At 45.3% G+C, this 15,624-nt stretch overlaps 1 protein-coding gene across 1 annotated transcript in view; it reads right to left on the bottom strand.

The window, feature by feature from the left end:
- The window catches only part of LOC135873829 (ATP-dependent translocase ABCB1-like), a 95,245-nt gene that overhangs the window by 20,392 nt on the left and 59,229 nt on the right, over nucleotides 1-15,624 (bottom strand). Inside the window, exons 14-19 of the mRNA XM_065398442.1 lie at nucleotides 12,256-12,417; nucleotides 11,127-11,351; nucleotides 7,881-8,027; nucleotides 6,867-6,971; nucleotides 6,130-6,207; nucleotides 4,686-4,769 (exon numbers count right to left, since the gene is read on the bottom strand). Coding sequence (XP_065254514.1) covers nucleotides 4,686-4,769; nucleotides 6,130-6,207; nucleotides 6,867-6,971; nucleotides 7,881-8,027; nucleotides 11,127-11,351; nucleotides 12,256-12,417 — 801 coding nt within the window. The remainder of the gene's footprint in view (nucleotides 1-4,685; nucleotides 4,770-6,129; nucleotides 6,208-6,866; nucleotides 6,972-7,880; nucleotides 8,028-11,126; nucleotides 11,352-12,255; nucleotides 12,418-15,624) is intronic.

Below are 15,624 nucleotides of genomic sequence, written 5' to 3' on the forward strand. Positions count from 1 at the left end.
GCTACAAGATTTAAAATGTTTTAAATAAAGACCAAAGGTTGTGGCTGCAGCAGGGTAGTCAAAGCCAGAAGAATAAAAGATTTAAATTTGTTTTTGGGTAACAAAATAGCAGATAAAAGATCTGGTAAAGAGAGAGAAGGACAGTGCCCCTGGCTCTGTGTGGTCAAGCTGTCACTTTGCTGTGGGTGCATGGAGATTTTGTAAGCATCAAAGAAACAGTTACACCTTGTGTAGAAATTGATGTGGCTAGTGTTGTGGAAATTGAATTGTGGAGAGGATGTGCATTTTCCCCAGAACATGTGCAGTGTATATTGTAGCAAAGGTAAAAGAAATGCAAACCTACCAATATAGGTTGTGTTGTCTTTTTCAGATCACTGTGCGTTTGAAAGCAGGAGTTAGAAGTAAAAGGCAATCAAAAGTCTGGGAAAGTTAAATGTGTCCTTTTTTAAAGTAAACATTTTTAAGCTGTGGATAGCTTTGGATCTGGAAGCAAGCCAGAAAGCATCTGTATTAATGCAAATTATCTAACTAATAAGGTAGAAGCCACTGAAACCTGGGCTGCCTATAAAACAAATAAAGGAAATATGGGGTAATTCCTCTGTTTTGCCTAAAATCGACAAGAGTATGTGTATATAAAGGAAATATTTTAAACAATGACTGACTGCCCAGAAGGGGTAGACCTCTGTTCTTTTGTCTTTCAAATCATCAGAGAAAACGGATGCCAGCTGAATAGCATTCAACGTACCATGCATTCACTGGCACAATAGGAATTATTTTTGTGTTCTATGGCCAAAATTGTTGTTAAAATTTGCACACCAATAGTCTTTGGAAGCAAGGACATGGAAGGTTAACCCACTCCCCATATTGCCCATGGGATCCTTCTGGCTACCTCAGATTTCTAGCCAGAGGGCCAGGGAGGGAGGAAAGCTATTGGACACCAGAGGTTGTACCGAGTGGACTCCTCAAAAGTGGGAGTGCTTGTCTTGGTTTGTTGCTCCAAAGCTCTGTATATAAGTTATTTTACTGGAAGGGTGTATATGGCATACATTGAATAATAAGGCTAATGTACTGTATAATGGCAATGTGTATGTGTTCATTGTTGGGAAAAGGTGTATGAGTGAAGAGTGGAAGTTTCCTTTGTAGGTTAAAAGAAGCCAAAAAGAAGGAGAAGGAAAAAGACCAGAATGAGTTAACTGGAAAAAATAGCTAGCAAGCTCAGTCCAAAGATAAGACGCTGGCCTCATCCAAGGACACTGCCCACAGCTAAGACTTGGCTGAAAGCCAAGAAAAGGGGGGCCTGAATGTGCCCAAGCAACTATGAGATCTGCAAAACACTGCCAGGCATTAATGAAATGTGTTAGGTTTCTTTTCTCACAGATAAAAGAAGTGCTACCCAAAGACCCTAGCAGCCCTGCCATTCATTGAAAACAAGGAGACTGAGTCTACGTAAAGTCCATCAATGAAAGACTGCTTTGGCTCCACACTGGAAAGGCCCTTTCCAAGTCCTGTTAACCACCAACACTGCTGTGAAGTGCCAAGGACTGCCTACCTGGACCCATGCTTCTCACTGCAAAAAGACCCCTCCACCTCGGGAGGACTCTCCGACTGATGATAAGCCTATTTCTCCTTCTAGCTCTGCTGTGTCTTCTGGACAGCAGGAAAAAGAAAAAAAAGACAAGGTGAAGTGCTAGTAACCTCTCCCTTGTCCACTGACAGACCTACTGTGCCTTGGATTTTCCTAGAAGAAGCAAAACCATTACAGGGTGATGTGCTAGTAACCTCTCCCCTGTATGATGCTAAACCACACTGTTTCAGAAAAAGAGAAGAAGGATCACTCGCGCCATTGAAACCACCAAAGTCCAGGGATTCCTGCCTACAAGAGACATTAAGAACTGACCCTGGTGAAGAAACAAAGAATTATACACTGGCAGGAAAAAACTTGTGGGACCCATGCTTGGGAATGTGGTATAGTACTACACCAAACAAATGTATTAGGATATCAATGAACTGTGATTAACACTACACTAGGGACTGTTAAATTTTCATTACCCTTATCCAGTTTCCAAATTACCTCTACATACCCAAATTGCTCAAAGGGGGCTGCCATTAGATTAGCACAACAGAGGGCTTGGGTTATTTCCTCTAGAAAGAAGAGAGACTTGACCGGATCCCTATGGGATGGGGCCAATAGTACAGCAGCAGTTTGAAATATTTTTAAGAACCAAAAACATGATAAGAAATTGGGGCAACTAAAGAAGGCCACAGGCCTTATTTCTGGGGCACAGCTAACCCAGGTACAGGCTGGAATTGGTGAGTTACATGTTATCTCCGCCCTTAGTTCTATGACCCAGAAGTTGCTGACAGAAATAGTATTAAGTATCACTGAGGCTGGGAAGGCATTGCAGTGGGATCTAGCATGTTCAGGCTTGGCCCACTGCCCTTACAGACACATCAGGAGTACCATCTGATCTGTGGCCATGGAAAAATACTTGGAGACTTTCTGGGTGGAAGTGCGGACATTCTCAATGCTCCTTCCAAGCATATGGACCGGTTGGGGGGGGGGGGCTCCCACATACCGAATCCTGCCGGGTCCATGGGGAGGATGCATGTGGAATTGGGTAATTCACCAAGACATCTGGGAAATTAGACTACCGCCAATGCCCTGGTGGACTTGGCAACCGCACAGAGAAAACTAAGGCAGATGGTTCTCCAGAACCGCTTGGCTCTAGATATCTTACTGGCCTCTCAGGGAGGAACATGTGCACTAATTGGGCAAGAATGCTGAGTATATGTTCCTGATGTTTATAATGCCACCTGGGATAGAGCAAACCACCTCATACAAGTAGCAAAGGACCATTGAGGGGAGCGGGTTGAATCCTGGTGGAGTAACCTGTTCAATTGGATTCCAAACATAGGTGGTTGGCTCCATAATGTACTCCGAAGCGCCGTTGTAATTATATGTGGCTTGCTAGCTTTGTATGTTATGATAAAGGTTGGATGTTGGATGGGTACCAAGCTGTGTTCCGTCCAAAAGTAATCAACTCCAAGCTCACCACTCATAGCAGCTAGTTGTCCCAGGAGTCCCTCCAAGGCACTCCAGGGACAAAGGGGGGATTGTTAGGCCAAAAAATATGGAGTATAGAACATTGTTTGGCCAGCTTAGCCAAAGTTAGGCTAACAGTAGTTGCTGGGCCATTCCTGTCTCTGTGAAACCTGAGGGCATGCTTGCTTGAGCTGCAGAGAATAAAATAAGAGGTGGGGGCCGCATTCTTGTACCAGAAGTGCTAGGAACAGTTTGTTTGGACATATGGAAACTTGCAGTCTCCACTCCCTGTTTCTGTTCTTCATCTGTTCTTAACTCCCTCCTTTCTCCTAGTTTCTGGTGCATGACAGCAAAGCTCATAAGAAGTTGCTGAGGCATCACAAATTGTTTGTAGTGTCAAAGAAGATAGATATGCATGAATATTAGAAGCTTTTAACTAATAAAGGGGGGCTGGGTTGTTTTAACTATGACGCGACGGAACTGTCTATATAACCTTACTAGTTATTGTAATCGGGGCTGGTTCTCTCTGGAGACGGGCCGCTCTCTATTGTTGTGTGCACTCTTCAATAAAGAGCTTGTATTGGACCTTGCTGGTGTTGCCTGTCTCACTCTGCGGTCAGACAACGAACCTTGCCGTCTGGGTTAAAGTCCCCGACAGACCTTATCCTCAAGAATTAAGTTGCAGTTTTTAAAGATTCAAGTAATTGTACGTTTGGTCAAATATTTGATTGATTCCCACCCTGTGCTGGCCAGTAAAGAGGAGATGGGAGGGAGTATGAAATCTAGTGAGTCTGAGGATCTAGTCAGTCTAGTGAATCCGGGAGTCGAGGAAGCATTTTTTTTATTTTGTTAAGACAAGTGAAGTAGAAATTTAATTTTATTTTAAACTATTGAATAAATAAGGAAACTTATTACTCTTTGCTCGTCAGTGAATTTATTTTAAAAAGAATGGCTGATGCGTCAGAATTTTTTTGATGGAGTCGTGGTGGGAAGGAAAGGGGAGATTGGCAAATTCTGCAGAATTTGCCACTTACCTGCAGGATTTTCAGTGGCTCCTATCCTACACCACTCCCCCAAGTCACACAGTATCTCGTGCTTCTGCCATCACTGATACTCTGTATTAATGACAACTCACTTCACCCCATAAAGCCCACATAAACCGTCTTCCTGTGTATGAAATGCAGTGGACAGAGCTGGGAAGAAGAAATGTACCCATGTCAACATGAGGCCAGGGCATTGGCTGCAATGCAATTCTCCCACACTACAGCCCCTCCAAGCAACTGAAGTGGGGCTTTAGGGCCACTTCATACACTGAAGACTTTGCTCCATCATGCAGTTTAAGTGGTGCAGAAGTGCTTACACTGGGCCTTGGACATGGCTTACTTTTAGAGTTACTAAGGTGTTTACTTAGCCGCTTACAGCAAGGAAATGGAAGATGTACGAACATCTGCCGAAGCTTTAGAATCGCCACAAATTGGGACTAGTGAAACTGTTTCCGAGACGTTGATAGTGTGGTATTTAAATGTGTCAGCCAGTCTCTAGAGTAGATTTACCAACTCGTTTTCCAAAATAACTTCATCGTCCCTTGCCAACACTGCAATTCACATTTGTAAGCAAAACATACAAACAAAAACAAACATACCCCTTTGACTTGTGAAGCATCTGTAGCTAGTCTGGTTAACAAAACCCCTATGGCATTTTTAGGATCGTCGTACCACCCAATCTCCTGCAAGGGAATAGATGGTTCAGTTATTTTTGCTTTTGCAAATGAAATGTTCTTATCGTAACTCAGACTTGTCAGGGTCATTAGTACAATGTATGGACATTTAAAGCTTGACTAGCACGTGAGTGTGGGGAAGAGACAGAGCCAACATAAGCACTAAGATACTCACTCTTCTTTTGTGATGAATAACATTTGTCAGATAAACTGAAAACAATCTTAACAAACTATTCTTACCCTCAGAACATTAAACTGTTAACAATCCAGGTGCTAACAACTTCATAGATTTTAGAATTTAGTCAAGTACATGTCATGCACCATAATGACAGGTTTCAGAGTGGTAGCCGTGTGAATCTGTATCAGCAAAAAGAACAAGGAGTACTTGTGGCACATGTACTCCTCGTTCTTTTTGCACCATAATGAGAGTGCCTTCCACGCCCATACTAACATCTGATAGGCACAGTGCTCCTCTCCTACACCTTTTATATTACACTGACTTCTGTAGAGCTATTCCTGATCGATATGGGTGCATGCGGGAGGAGAATCAGCTTTATTATCCTTAAAGGTAGTGGAAAAGAAGGAGAGGTTTGGGTTTTTTTGTAATTTTCCCTCTCCTCCCCTATCCTCTTAGAATGCTCCTGTGCATATGTAGAACCCTGTGATACCAAGTGCTACCAATGGGTGTGCAGGGTGCCTAATCGTTCACCCACAGAGAATCCTCTGCAAGGAACAAATAGAGGAGTGTCATTCCCAGGGATCCATCAGCAGCGAGTATAGAAGGGCAGTCATGTTGCAACAGTATTATTGTAAATCATTCCTGATCCAGCTGGTCATCTTGACAAGAGAAACCACTCTAGAGAGCAAAGATAATACTTTGAGAACATATACCTGTTATGATATGGTCCGTTTGCTATGGAGTTTGATGCAAACAGACCTAAGCCTATTTATCTAAACATTTATATCATGACCATCAGGGTGAGATAGAGATTTAACTTCTGTTTTGTTAATCTTTGCAAATATACCAATGCACTCAGATACATGCATGTTTTATACACTCTTCAGTATGGTCGATATTGAAAGAGATGGCATCAAAATTAGACAGCTCTCCTAGCAGCACTGAGTTAATCTGTACATGCTTTTCTTTATTTTGTTTCGCACGTGTGCTCAGAGACTTGCCGCTTGTGCATTGGTAAAGTTTCACTAAAAGGATGGGTTCTCTTGAAGCTGTATTGGAGGGAGGCTCTACACAGGCTGCAGGGAACCAGGAATTTTGATGGTGTTATACAAACATCAGCCCACAAAAGCCATCTGGCTCACTTGGCAGGAGTGCTGCATATTTGCTCTGACCCAGAAACGTGGCCCATACCTGCTGAAGCAATGCTTTGAATGACAAAGATCGCAATCTCTTGGTCAGAACTTCTCCAGAATTTCCAAACATGAATCCCTGAAAAGGGAGAATGGGAAATAAAACAGTTGAACTGTATGTGCTGGGCTGTACAGTCATATTTAGAACAACCTGCTGTAAATGTGATGATATTTCAACCACTCAGCCACACAGTTTACACAGTGTTTTGGGATATAGTTTCAGATGTTAGTTTAAAGCTGGTGAAAGGTACCACACACATTCCTGGAAACTGAAGTTTCCTCATACTGCCCCCCCCACACACACGCTTTCGCAGCCAGCTGCAGAGGTCAGCAGTGGAGTCACCTTCCCTGCTTACTCATTCCTTAGCCTCACTACTCACTCTGCTATCTAACAGTGCCGACTGGGCCGGTGTTTTTTGTAACGTACACACCAATGTAGTGGAACTGGGCTGTGCCCAAACGCATTCCCCCAAGGACACAGAACGGTCAGCAGCACCTTTCAGACATTGCTGCCCTGGGCTGCTTTGTAACTGGCAATCGGGAAGGGTATGGCTCTGTATTCCATACCAGCCACTTGAGTCATTCAGTGGCTTGGCTCTGGAACAATTTTTAAGAAACATAGTGCATACAAAGTTGCATTATGTCCCCAACATAGCCTCTCAACGAGATCTGAAAATCTTGACCATAATGTATGTGACCAGATACTCAGCTTTGACTTTTTAATGTAGTGAAGTTTACCTGGATTATGTGTGTTACTAAGCTGATCACTGCCAGTACAAGAAACATTAGAGAAAGCAATGTGGTGGTTTTGCTCCTTTTTTCAGGATCTGTTTCTTGAAAAGCCTATGTAAGAAAAGCACAAAGTGACCACCAGTTACAATAGCTCAGGAAACACTGTAGAAACTATTGAACTTCACCTTCTCTCAGCTCTTCCCCAGCACCTGAACTCTGCCACCTCTCAGCTTTCTGCTGCTGGCCAGGAGGTCACTCCACCTCTCCCAGCTGACCTGCCTCTCATCAGCTGCTCCTTCTCCAACCCACCACCAGACCCTCTCCACATTTGCCTGGGAGCTGCAGTTCCACTAAACCCTGCCTCCAGGCTGCCACTTCACCAGCTCTTATCTGCCTTCCACTGAATGCTGTCACTCCGTCAGACCATCCACCTCCCCTCCAGCTGACTACAATACCCCTCTTCTCTTGCCTGAAGATAAAAGATTCCCTCAACATCTTGCTCCAACTCCCAGCAGCTTCCAACAATCATATACTGGAATCCAAAGGAAGACTCCATTTCTTTCCTGCAATGATTCAGGAATTAAGGGGTTAATTATTCAGACGGTCCGTCCCTGGTACTTGTTGGAATGCAAAGTACCTTGAAGGAGCTTACTGTCTGAAGAGAATGGGTACAATGCAAAGAGTAGGGTCGGGTACAAGGCAGGGAATGTGCACAACAGTGGAGAGTGGTAAACGAAAACTGAGTTTGATAAGGGAACGTGATTTGCTTCACTGGAAAGGTGAAGTCATTCCAAATACGGGGCTGGAAAATAGGCAAGAAATCTCAAGTGGGGAGAGGAGATCAAGGGCTTGATCAAGTTCCTACTAAAGTCAGTGGAAAGACTTGTAGAGTTCAGTGACGGTGGGAGTAGAAGGAGGCTCTAAGGCATCACTAGAGAGGACTAGCTGGAGGGTCGAGCTGGATTTAAAGTTCTGTATTTGTGCCTGGTTCGTTAGTTTACCATACAGTTCTGAACTTACCCCAACTATTTTTCCATATAGAACAGAAAATGCAGGGTGGATGCCACCAGAGAAGGCAGCAGCAATCACGCCAAAGAATATATGCAGCCACTCAGGTTTGTTCAGAGCCAGAATTCTGGAATAAGGCACAGCCGGGAGATTTTCCTCCTATATAAGAGATAAAATTCAACTGTTCCCTGAAAGTTGTGGAACATGACAATTTCCTCAGCTAGGGGGTAAATCAGTAAACTGTCCTAGCAACTGTTCACAGATAATTCGCCCCAGCCTCCAACATACACACTGAATGAGCAAACATATTGAAGATTTGCCACTCTGTAATTTAAGGTCTTAAAACTGCAATTGCAAGTCAAAAAAATCTGCAGGCATAAATTTAACAAAAGGTTAACTGGGGGGGTCGATGGGATGGGGTATATATAGTTCAGTGAAATATCAAATAGGGTCAGTGACCATGGATTGCAACTTTAACACATGAATCATTATAACGACCTAAAAGTCTCACTGTTCAGAGCACAAAGAGATCAGTCTAGTTCAGCCTCTGCTAAATGCTAGTGGGTTGGCAGTAATACAATTGGGTCTACTTATGTCAGTTAGTCTGTATTTTGTAAAAGACAAAACAGACTATCATTACGAGATGCATGGAAAAGGCATATGAAACAGTGATTTAGGCTTCATCTCCCTTGAAAAATACATGGCAGCTCAGTTCAGCTTCACTGAACTATTCAAAATGTCCATACATTTGTTGAGGAAGTTGTGGAAAATGAAATGAAAACATAGGAACTGGTACAAATTATTAGATGAGGTTTTCAGCCAGTTGCGATGGCCTCGCCTGGTTATCTTTGCCTGTGTTTCAGAGACTGGAAAAGCCTGTCCACACTTCAACCATACAAGCCTGCTGAACTTTGTGACATCAAAAATTGCATGTCTTCCCATCTGATTTCTTCACTTTACTGCAAACAGTATGAATTCTGAAGCCATGTATCTTGCCATCTATTTCCTCTGACAAGGCCCAAATGCAACGGTTATGAATAGATAAAAAGTGTGTTCTGGACTTCTGGGCATTGTAAGAATGCATCCAGTGCTTATTGTTTGCATCGTGTTCTACCAGTAGACTGTACTATAATAAAAAAAGAGCTCCTAGAGCAGGGTTTCTTCACTGGTGGGTTGCGACCCAAAATCGGGTCATCTGAATGTGTTAAAGGATCACAGGGCTGGATGGGCTCAGCTCCCCTCTCTGGCTTTGTGACCAGGTGCACGTGGTCGCAATGCCACTCTCACAAATTTGGCCTGGTTGGCCCCCTCATCAAGGGGGCCAGGCCAAACCTGAGCAGTGCTGCAACTTCTGAGGTTGCAACACCTGGAGTAAGGAGCCAAGCCCAGCTAGCCCTGCGGGACAGGAGCTGGGAGAACAGCTGGTATCCCAATCTCTGGTAAACACTGGCTCCCTGATGTAACCCCCACCTCACAGCTGGGCAACACTCCCTCTTCCATAACCCTTGTCCTGCACCCCATTTTGGACCCCATGATGTAGCCTTCCCCCACAGCCAAGTGATCCTCCCTCTGTCATACCATCTATCCTGGCTCCCAGCCCCCTCACCTCCTTCCCTCAACCTCTCACTGTAACCCTTGTACCCCAAATCCCCCCACTCCTTTACCCTCTTCTCTCCAGGGGCTGCATCACATGTCTGTGGTTTTTGGGGAGCTATCAGTTTGCCACCCCTCCCCTAGACCTGTCTGCCTCCATATCCTTCCCCCAGCCCCCAACTGCACCTCCACACCCCTCTGCCCCCATTTCCTTCCCCAGACCTTCCAACTTCTTCCTCATTACATCCCCAGAATCCCAGTCTCTCCATTTTACCTTCAGCCCTTATTCCTCTCCACCCCTTATTCTCCTCCCCCCCATGGGCTGTGTGTGTGGGAGGGTTGTGTGTTTTTGGAGGGGGTGTCTTGGTTTACCACCCCTCCCCCCAGTTGCTGGTGGGGGGAGTTCCCCAGCTATTTACATCTGGCTAGAACATCTGGAATCTTAGCTCTGAGGCCCACCAAGCCCCTGACGGATCCCTGCAAAGGGGGTGGAGGGAGGAGTATTGAGTCTAGGAGTGTCTCAGGAAGTCTCTGGGTCATAACAGACCATTACAAATAGGGTCTGAGCTGAGAAAGGTTGAGAAACAAACAGAAACATCTGGCAAGGTTAGGTACGTTATGGATTCTGAAATTGTATTCACTAATCAAACATTTTATTATAGGAGAAATCCCAGCAAAACACCCATTGATTTCAATGTCAGCAGGATTTCACCCTAAATTTATATTCTAGCTCTTTGCACTGGCAGATGATTGAAAAATGTTCTGTAGGTCTTCTACAACCAGCCTCATACAAGGATGTGAATAATTATACTGTGTGCAGTTCAAACTATATATATTCTGCAATAAAGTCCTTGCTTGGCCCCATGGCCAAGGTCTAATCCAGGGACCACTGAAATTCTTTTAATTGACTTCAATGAGTCCATTGAAGCAGGGCCTAAAACCTGAAGCCCTTACCTGGTTTTTATTCAGTTCTAACTCAGGCAAAATACCTTAACATGAAGGGGAATTTTGTCTGAATAAAAATAGAGTAAGGACCTCAGGAGCTGGCCCAATTGAAACAGAGAGAGAGGTGGTTGGAGAAAAAGGTAAACCTTTTCTATCGTTTTAATTTAGGCTGCATTTCAAAATAGAGTTTTGAACATTTTCTCTGTTTAGTATGTGACCAACACTATTATTAAATTTGATAATTTCCATTTATATAGCACCTTTCATCCCAAAGTGCTTTAAAAACTGGTATACATATCACAAGGATCGTGTCATCCACTGGTAAAATGCCATGTCTGTGTAAGTAGGTATAATTTAATTACTTGAGTAGGAACTTGGCCAGGACAGTGGCCTTAACACCGTAATCTTATGAAGTTTGACAAGAGGTTGAGAACTTGTTTGAACATCTTAATAAAAAGATAACTAGCATAAAGCTCCTTAACACCATATTGTGTATCAGGTTAATTTAGTCTCAAGAGGTCAGACTGATTTATTTAGACCTGTGTTCTCCCTGAAGATTCCCAATTCAAGTATTCACCCAGGTCAATGATGCATATGACAGGATCATAGCAAAGGTGACATGGCTTAAGGCCTTTTAAAAAAAGAAAACAGAATCACCTTTGTTCCTATTCTCACAAGCTATCACTAAACTTTAGGATTAAACTAAATTTTAACACTAACCTCTTTCTCCTTTGTTTTCTTCTTCTTTTCAGACGACTTTTTCTTAGAAGAGGTCTTTCTGCTTTTATGCCTTCTGGATCCCTTAGGAATGCTTCCCATCTCAATGATTCCTGGTTCTTCAAAACCACCAACATCAGTTAGGTTCTCCATCCTGAGATCATCTAGATCCTCTTCCTCATAGTCTTCATCTTCTGACATCCCATTTTGAGTGTTTCCACCATGACCCTAGTGACAAGCAAAGAACAGTGATACACAGTCACAAGACACTTTGCAGCAAGGGGAAGGAACAGTATACTTGGTATGGAAACAAACAAAAACACTGGTTTCGTTCTCACTTTCACATTGTAATTTGTATAGGCCAAGTTCTCTGCCAGGATAAGTTGGTGCAGTTGCAACTTACACCAGCAGAGAATTTGGCTCTGTATGTCCCCCCCCCCCCCCCCCCCCCCCCCCGCTATCTATATAGGTCAGTCAAATTTGGGATCTAACAGCTCTATGAGGTCATCCACCTCTTCTGCTCAGTTATGTTTTTGACTCATTACTTTGGGTAAATGTGAAGCACTGCTACCGGTGAAAAACAACCACTTCCAACTCATAAACAAGATTGACTGATCAACTTTCACTCAACTAGAAAACATGCAGAAACTGCAAAGCGAAAATGGCCCAGCTGTTTGAGTGCAGAACCTGCATGTGTCAGCAATAGTATCAGTGAGATCATAGGCGCCGACACTGTGGGTGCTCCGTGGCTCAAGCACCCACCGAAAAAAATAGGGGGTGTTCAGCTCTCCCATGGCTGGATAATGTTTTGTGGGCCCCTGGGCTGTGGCCCCGCCCCTGCTCCACCCGAAGGCCCTGCCCACCACTCCACCCCAGGGCCCCTCCCTTGATTGGCCTCTTCCTCCCTAAGGCCCTACCCACACTCTACCCAGAGGGCCCACCCCTGCTCAGCCTCCCCCTCTCCCTCCCCCCCGCCCCGAGTCCCTGCCCACAGGTCACACAGGAAGGGCACCCACCAGCGAATACAAAAATCAGCACTTGTGAGTGAGATATACAGATAATTTTCTGGAGTAGAGAGATGGCCAGTACATCTGAAGCATTTAGTCAGGAGTGCTCGATCACATCTCATTACCTGCTGCATCACAAGAGAATAGTAGACACCCTTCTGTGTCATGAGTTCATTGTGTGTTCCCTGTTCAACAACAACACCGTTGTGAAATCCAGCAATAATGTCAGCTGTCCGGATTGTGGAGAGCCGGTGAGCTATCACAATGGTGGTACGTCCAGCCCTAGCCTTACCAGGGGGAAAAAACGAGAGATTTACTTTAAAATGTGGTGAAAAAAAACCAAAAAATCTCTACCTAACAGCACAGCAATAGTGTGGAAAATACAAGCATAAAAGCCCTTCTGACCCTTTATAGCTGATCATTATTTCCATGCATACTGTCTGATTTAACAGCCAAAGGACATTTCTGATTACAAAATTCACATTTATAATAATGACAGGGAAAAGTGGATTAATTTTATAGGCTACTATGCAAGTACCAATTCCTATAGCTAAGGTTGCCTGACACTTCCAATTGTAAGACCTGTTGTCAGATGCTTATAACTTTGCCAAGATTTAATTATTTGGGCTGAAACTTTCCATGCTGGTAAATGCCTCGGCTGTCTTTTTTTTTTTTTTTTTTATTTCAGCAAAAATGGTTCAATGGTGTCTCAGAATGAGGTTAGAGAAAAAATAATGTTATTTTGCACATATTAAAAAAATTCTTATAACTGTTTAATTGAGAAGCTTTATCACCTAAATGCTCGAGAGCAGGGACTTGAAATTTGGAGGAGATGGGCATGTCTCACTGGTTATCAGGGATGTGCCTTTTACCATTCCTATGAAAATCTGCCCAAATGTGGCCGAGTTATGAGGCTCTGAAAATCTCAATTTGCATGTGTTCAGTAGAGACTTCTTAGAGCTCAACAGCTAAATTCCCCAAAGAGACAGTCTGAGCTCGCTGCATTGTATGACAGGAGTGCACATGCACCATCCCCACAGAGAGTCTAAGGGTATGTCTACACTACGAGAGTAGTTCAATTTCACTTAAATCGAATATGTGGAATCGATATTACAAAGTCGAACGTGTGTGTCCACACTAAGGACAGTAATTCGACTTTGTGAGTCCACACTAACGGGGAAAGCGTCGACATTGGAAGCGGTGCACTGTGGGCAGCTATCCCACAGTTCCCGCAGTCCCCGCTGCCCATTGGAATTCTGGGTCGAGCCCCCAATGCCTTCTGGGTAAAAAAATGTGTCGAGGGTGCTTTTGGGTAACTTTCGTCATCCGTCCGTCACTACCGCCCTCCCTCCCTCCCTAAAAGCGCCGGCGGGAAATCAGTTTGCGCACTTTTCTGATCAGTGACAGCGTGGACGCCACAGCACTGTGAGCATGGATCCCGCTGCGACCATCGCTGCAGTTCTGGCCGTTCTCAACGCCTCGCAGCTTATCATACACCTTTCCCTGAGGCAGATGCAGAGAAATCAGGAGAGGAGGCTACGGCACCGCCGTGAGGGCCTGAAGTCGGAGAGTAGCACAGAGCTGTCAGAAACCACGAGACCCAGCGCCCAGGACATCACGGTGGCAATGGGTCTTGTGGATATTGTGGAATGGCGATTCTGGGCCCTGGAAACAAGCACGGACTGGTGGGACCGCATAGTGCTTCAGGTCTGGGATGAATCCCAGTGGCTGCGAAACTTTCGCATGCGGAAGGGGACTTTCCTTGAACTTTGTGAGTTGCTGTCCCCTGCCCTGAAGCGCAAGGACACCCAGATGCGAGCAGCCCTGACTGTCCAGAAGCGAGTGGCCATAGCCCTCTGGAAGCTTGCAACGCCGGACAGCTACCGGTCAGTCGCGAACCACTTTGGTGTGGGCAAATCTACCGTGGGGGTTGTTGTCATGCAAGTAGCCAAGGCAATCGTCAAGGTACTGCTCTCAAAGGTAGTGACCCTGGGAAACGTGGAGGTCATCATAGATGGCTTCGCCGCGATGGGATTCCCAAACTGCGGTGGGGCTATAGATGGGACTCACATCCCTATCCTGGGACCGGACCACCAGGCCAGCCAGTACATTAACAGAAAGGGCTACTTTTCAATGGTGCTGCAAGCACTGGTGGACCACAGGGGATGTTTTACAAACATCAACGTCGGATGGCCGGGCAAGGTTCATGACGCTCGCGTGTTCAGGAACTCTGGTCTGTTTAGACGGCTGCAGGAAGGTATTTACTTCCCGGACCACAAAATAAGTCTTGGGGATGTGGAGATGCCTACAGTGATCCTCGGGGACCCTGCATACCCGCTAATGCCCTGGCTCATGAAGCCCTATACTGGCGCCCTGGACTCAGAAAAAGAACTGTTCAACTACCGTCTGAGCAAGTGCAGAATGGTGGTGGAGTGTGCTTTTGGCCGTCTCAAGGGGAGATGGAGAAGCTTACTGACTCGCTGTGATCTCAGCGAAACCAATATCCCCATTGTTATAGCAGCTTGCTGTGTGCTCCACAATCTCTGTGAGAGCAAGGGGGAGACCTTTATGGCGGGGTGGGAGGTTGAGGCAAATAGCCTGGCTGCTGATTACGCCCAGCCAGACAGCCGGGCGATTAGAAGATCCCAGCGGGACGCGCTGTGCATCCGGGAGGCTTTGAAAGCTAGGTTCCAGACTGAGCAGGGTAACCAGTGACTGTTAAGTTTGTGGACACAGAAGCTGAACCTGCCCCCGTTTCTTTACCCAGTTAATGTTGACTATCCTTCCAAGTTACATACCCCCTTCCACACCTTCCCCAAAAAATAAAATCTGTTCTGTTTTGTTAATGAACACCGTTGTCTTTATTACTGTTTTCGCGGGAATGTTTTAAACCGGGGACGCAGACTGTGGCGGGGGGCGGGTTTAGTGTTCTGATGCAAATGATGCTTCTAAACTCCAGGAATGACAGGCTCCGCAGTGGTGGACTGGTTGTTTCAACGGAGCCTGCCAGCACTCCTGGGCGGGATTGCGTGTATGTGTCGGCTATGTGACTTTCTGGCAGGGGGAGGAGGGTTACAGATCCCCTGCTGCGTGGCTCTGTGATCCAGGATAAGGACCGCGGCATAAGATCTGTAACTGCCCTCCCCCGCCACAAAGTCACAGATCAACCCCCCCCCTCCCCGAACATGAAAACCACCTCCCAGACTGACCAGGGTAACTGGTGACTGCACTGTGTATGTGTCCTGATGCTGGACCTGCCCCCGCCTCTGTACCCTGCTAAAGGTGACTGTCCTGTCCAATTACCAAGCACCTTCCCCCCCTTCAGACAGAGTCTCCTCCAAAAGAAAATAATGGAAACAGTAATTAACAGAAACGAATATTTTATTATGAACCACACATGAAACGGGGGGGGGGGTGAAACTTGGACGGGGGCTTGTGTGAGGTGGGTAGGAAAGGACTTTTCAAATTTTGGGGAATGAGAGCCTTCTAGTGCT

Source organism: Emys orbicularis, chromosome 2, assembly GCF_028017835.1.
Source record: "Emys orbicularis isolate rEmyOrb1 chromosome 2, rEmyOrb1.hap1, whole genome shotgun sequence".
In the NCBI taxonomy this organism is placed as follows: domain Eukaryota; kingdom Metazoa; phylum Chordata; order Testudines; family Emydidae; genus Emys; species Emys orbicularis.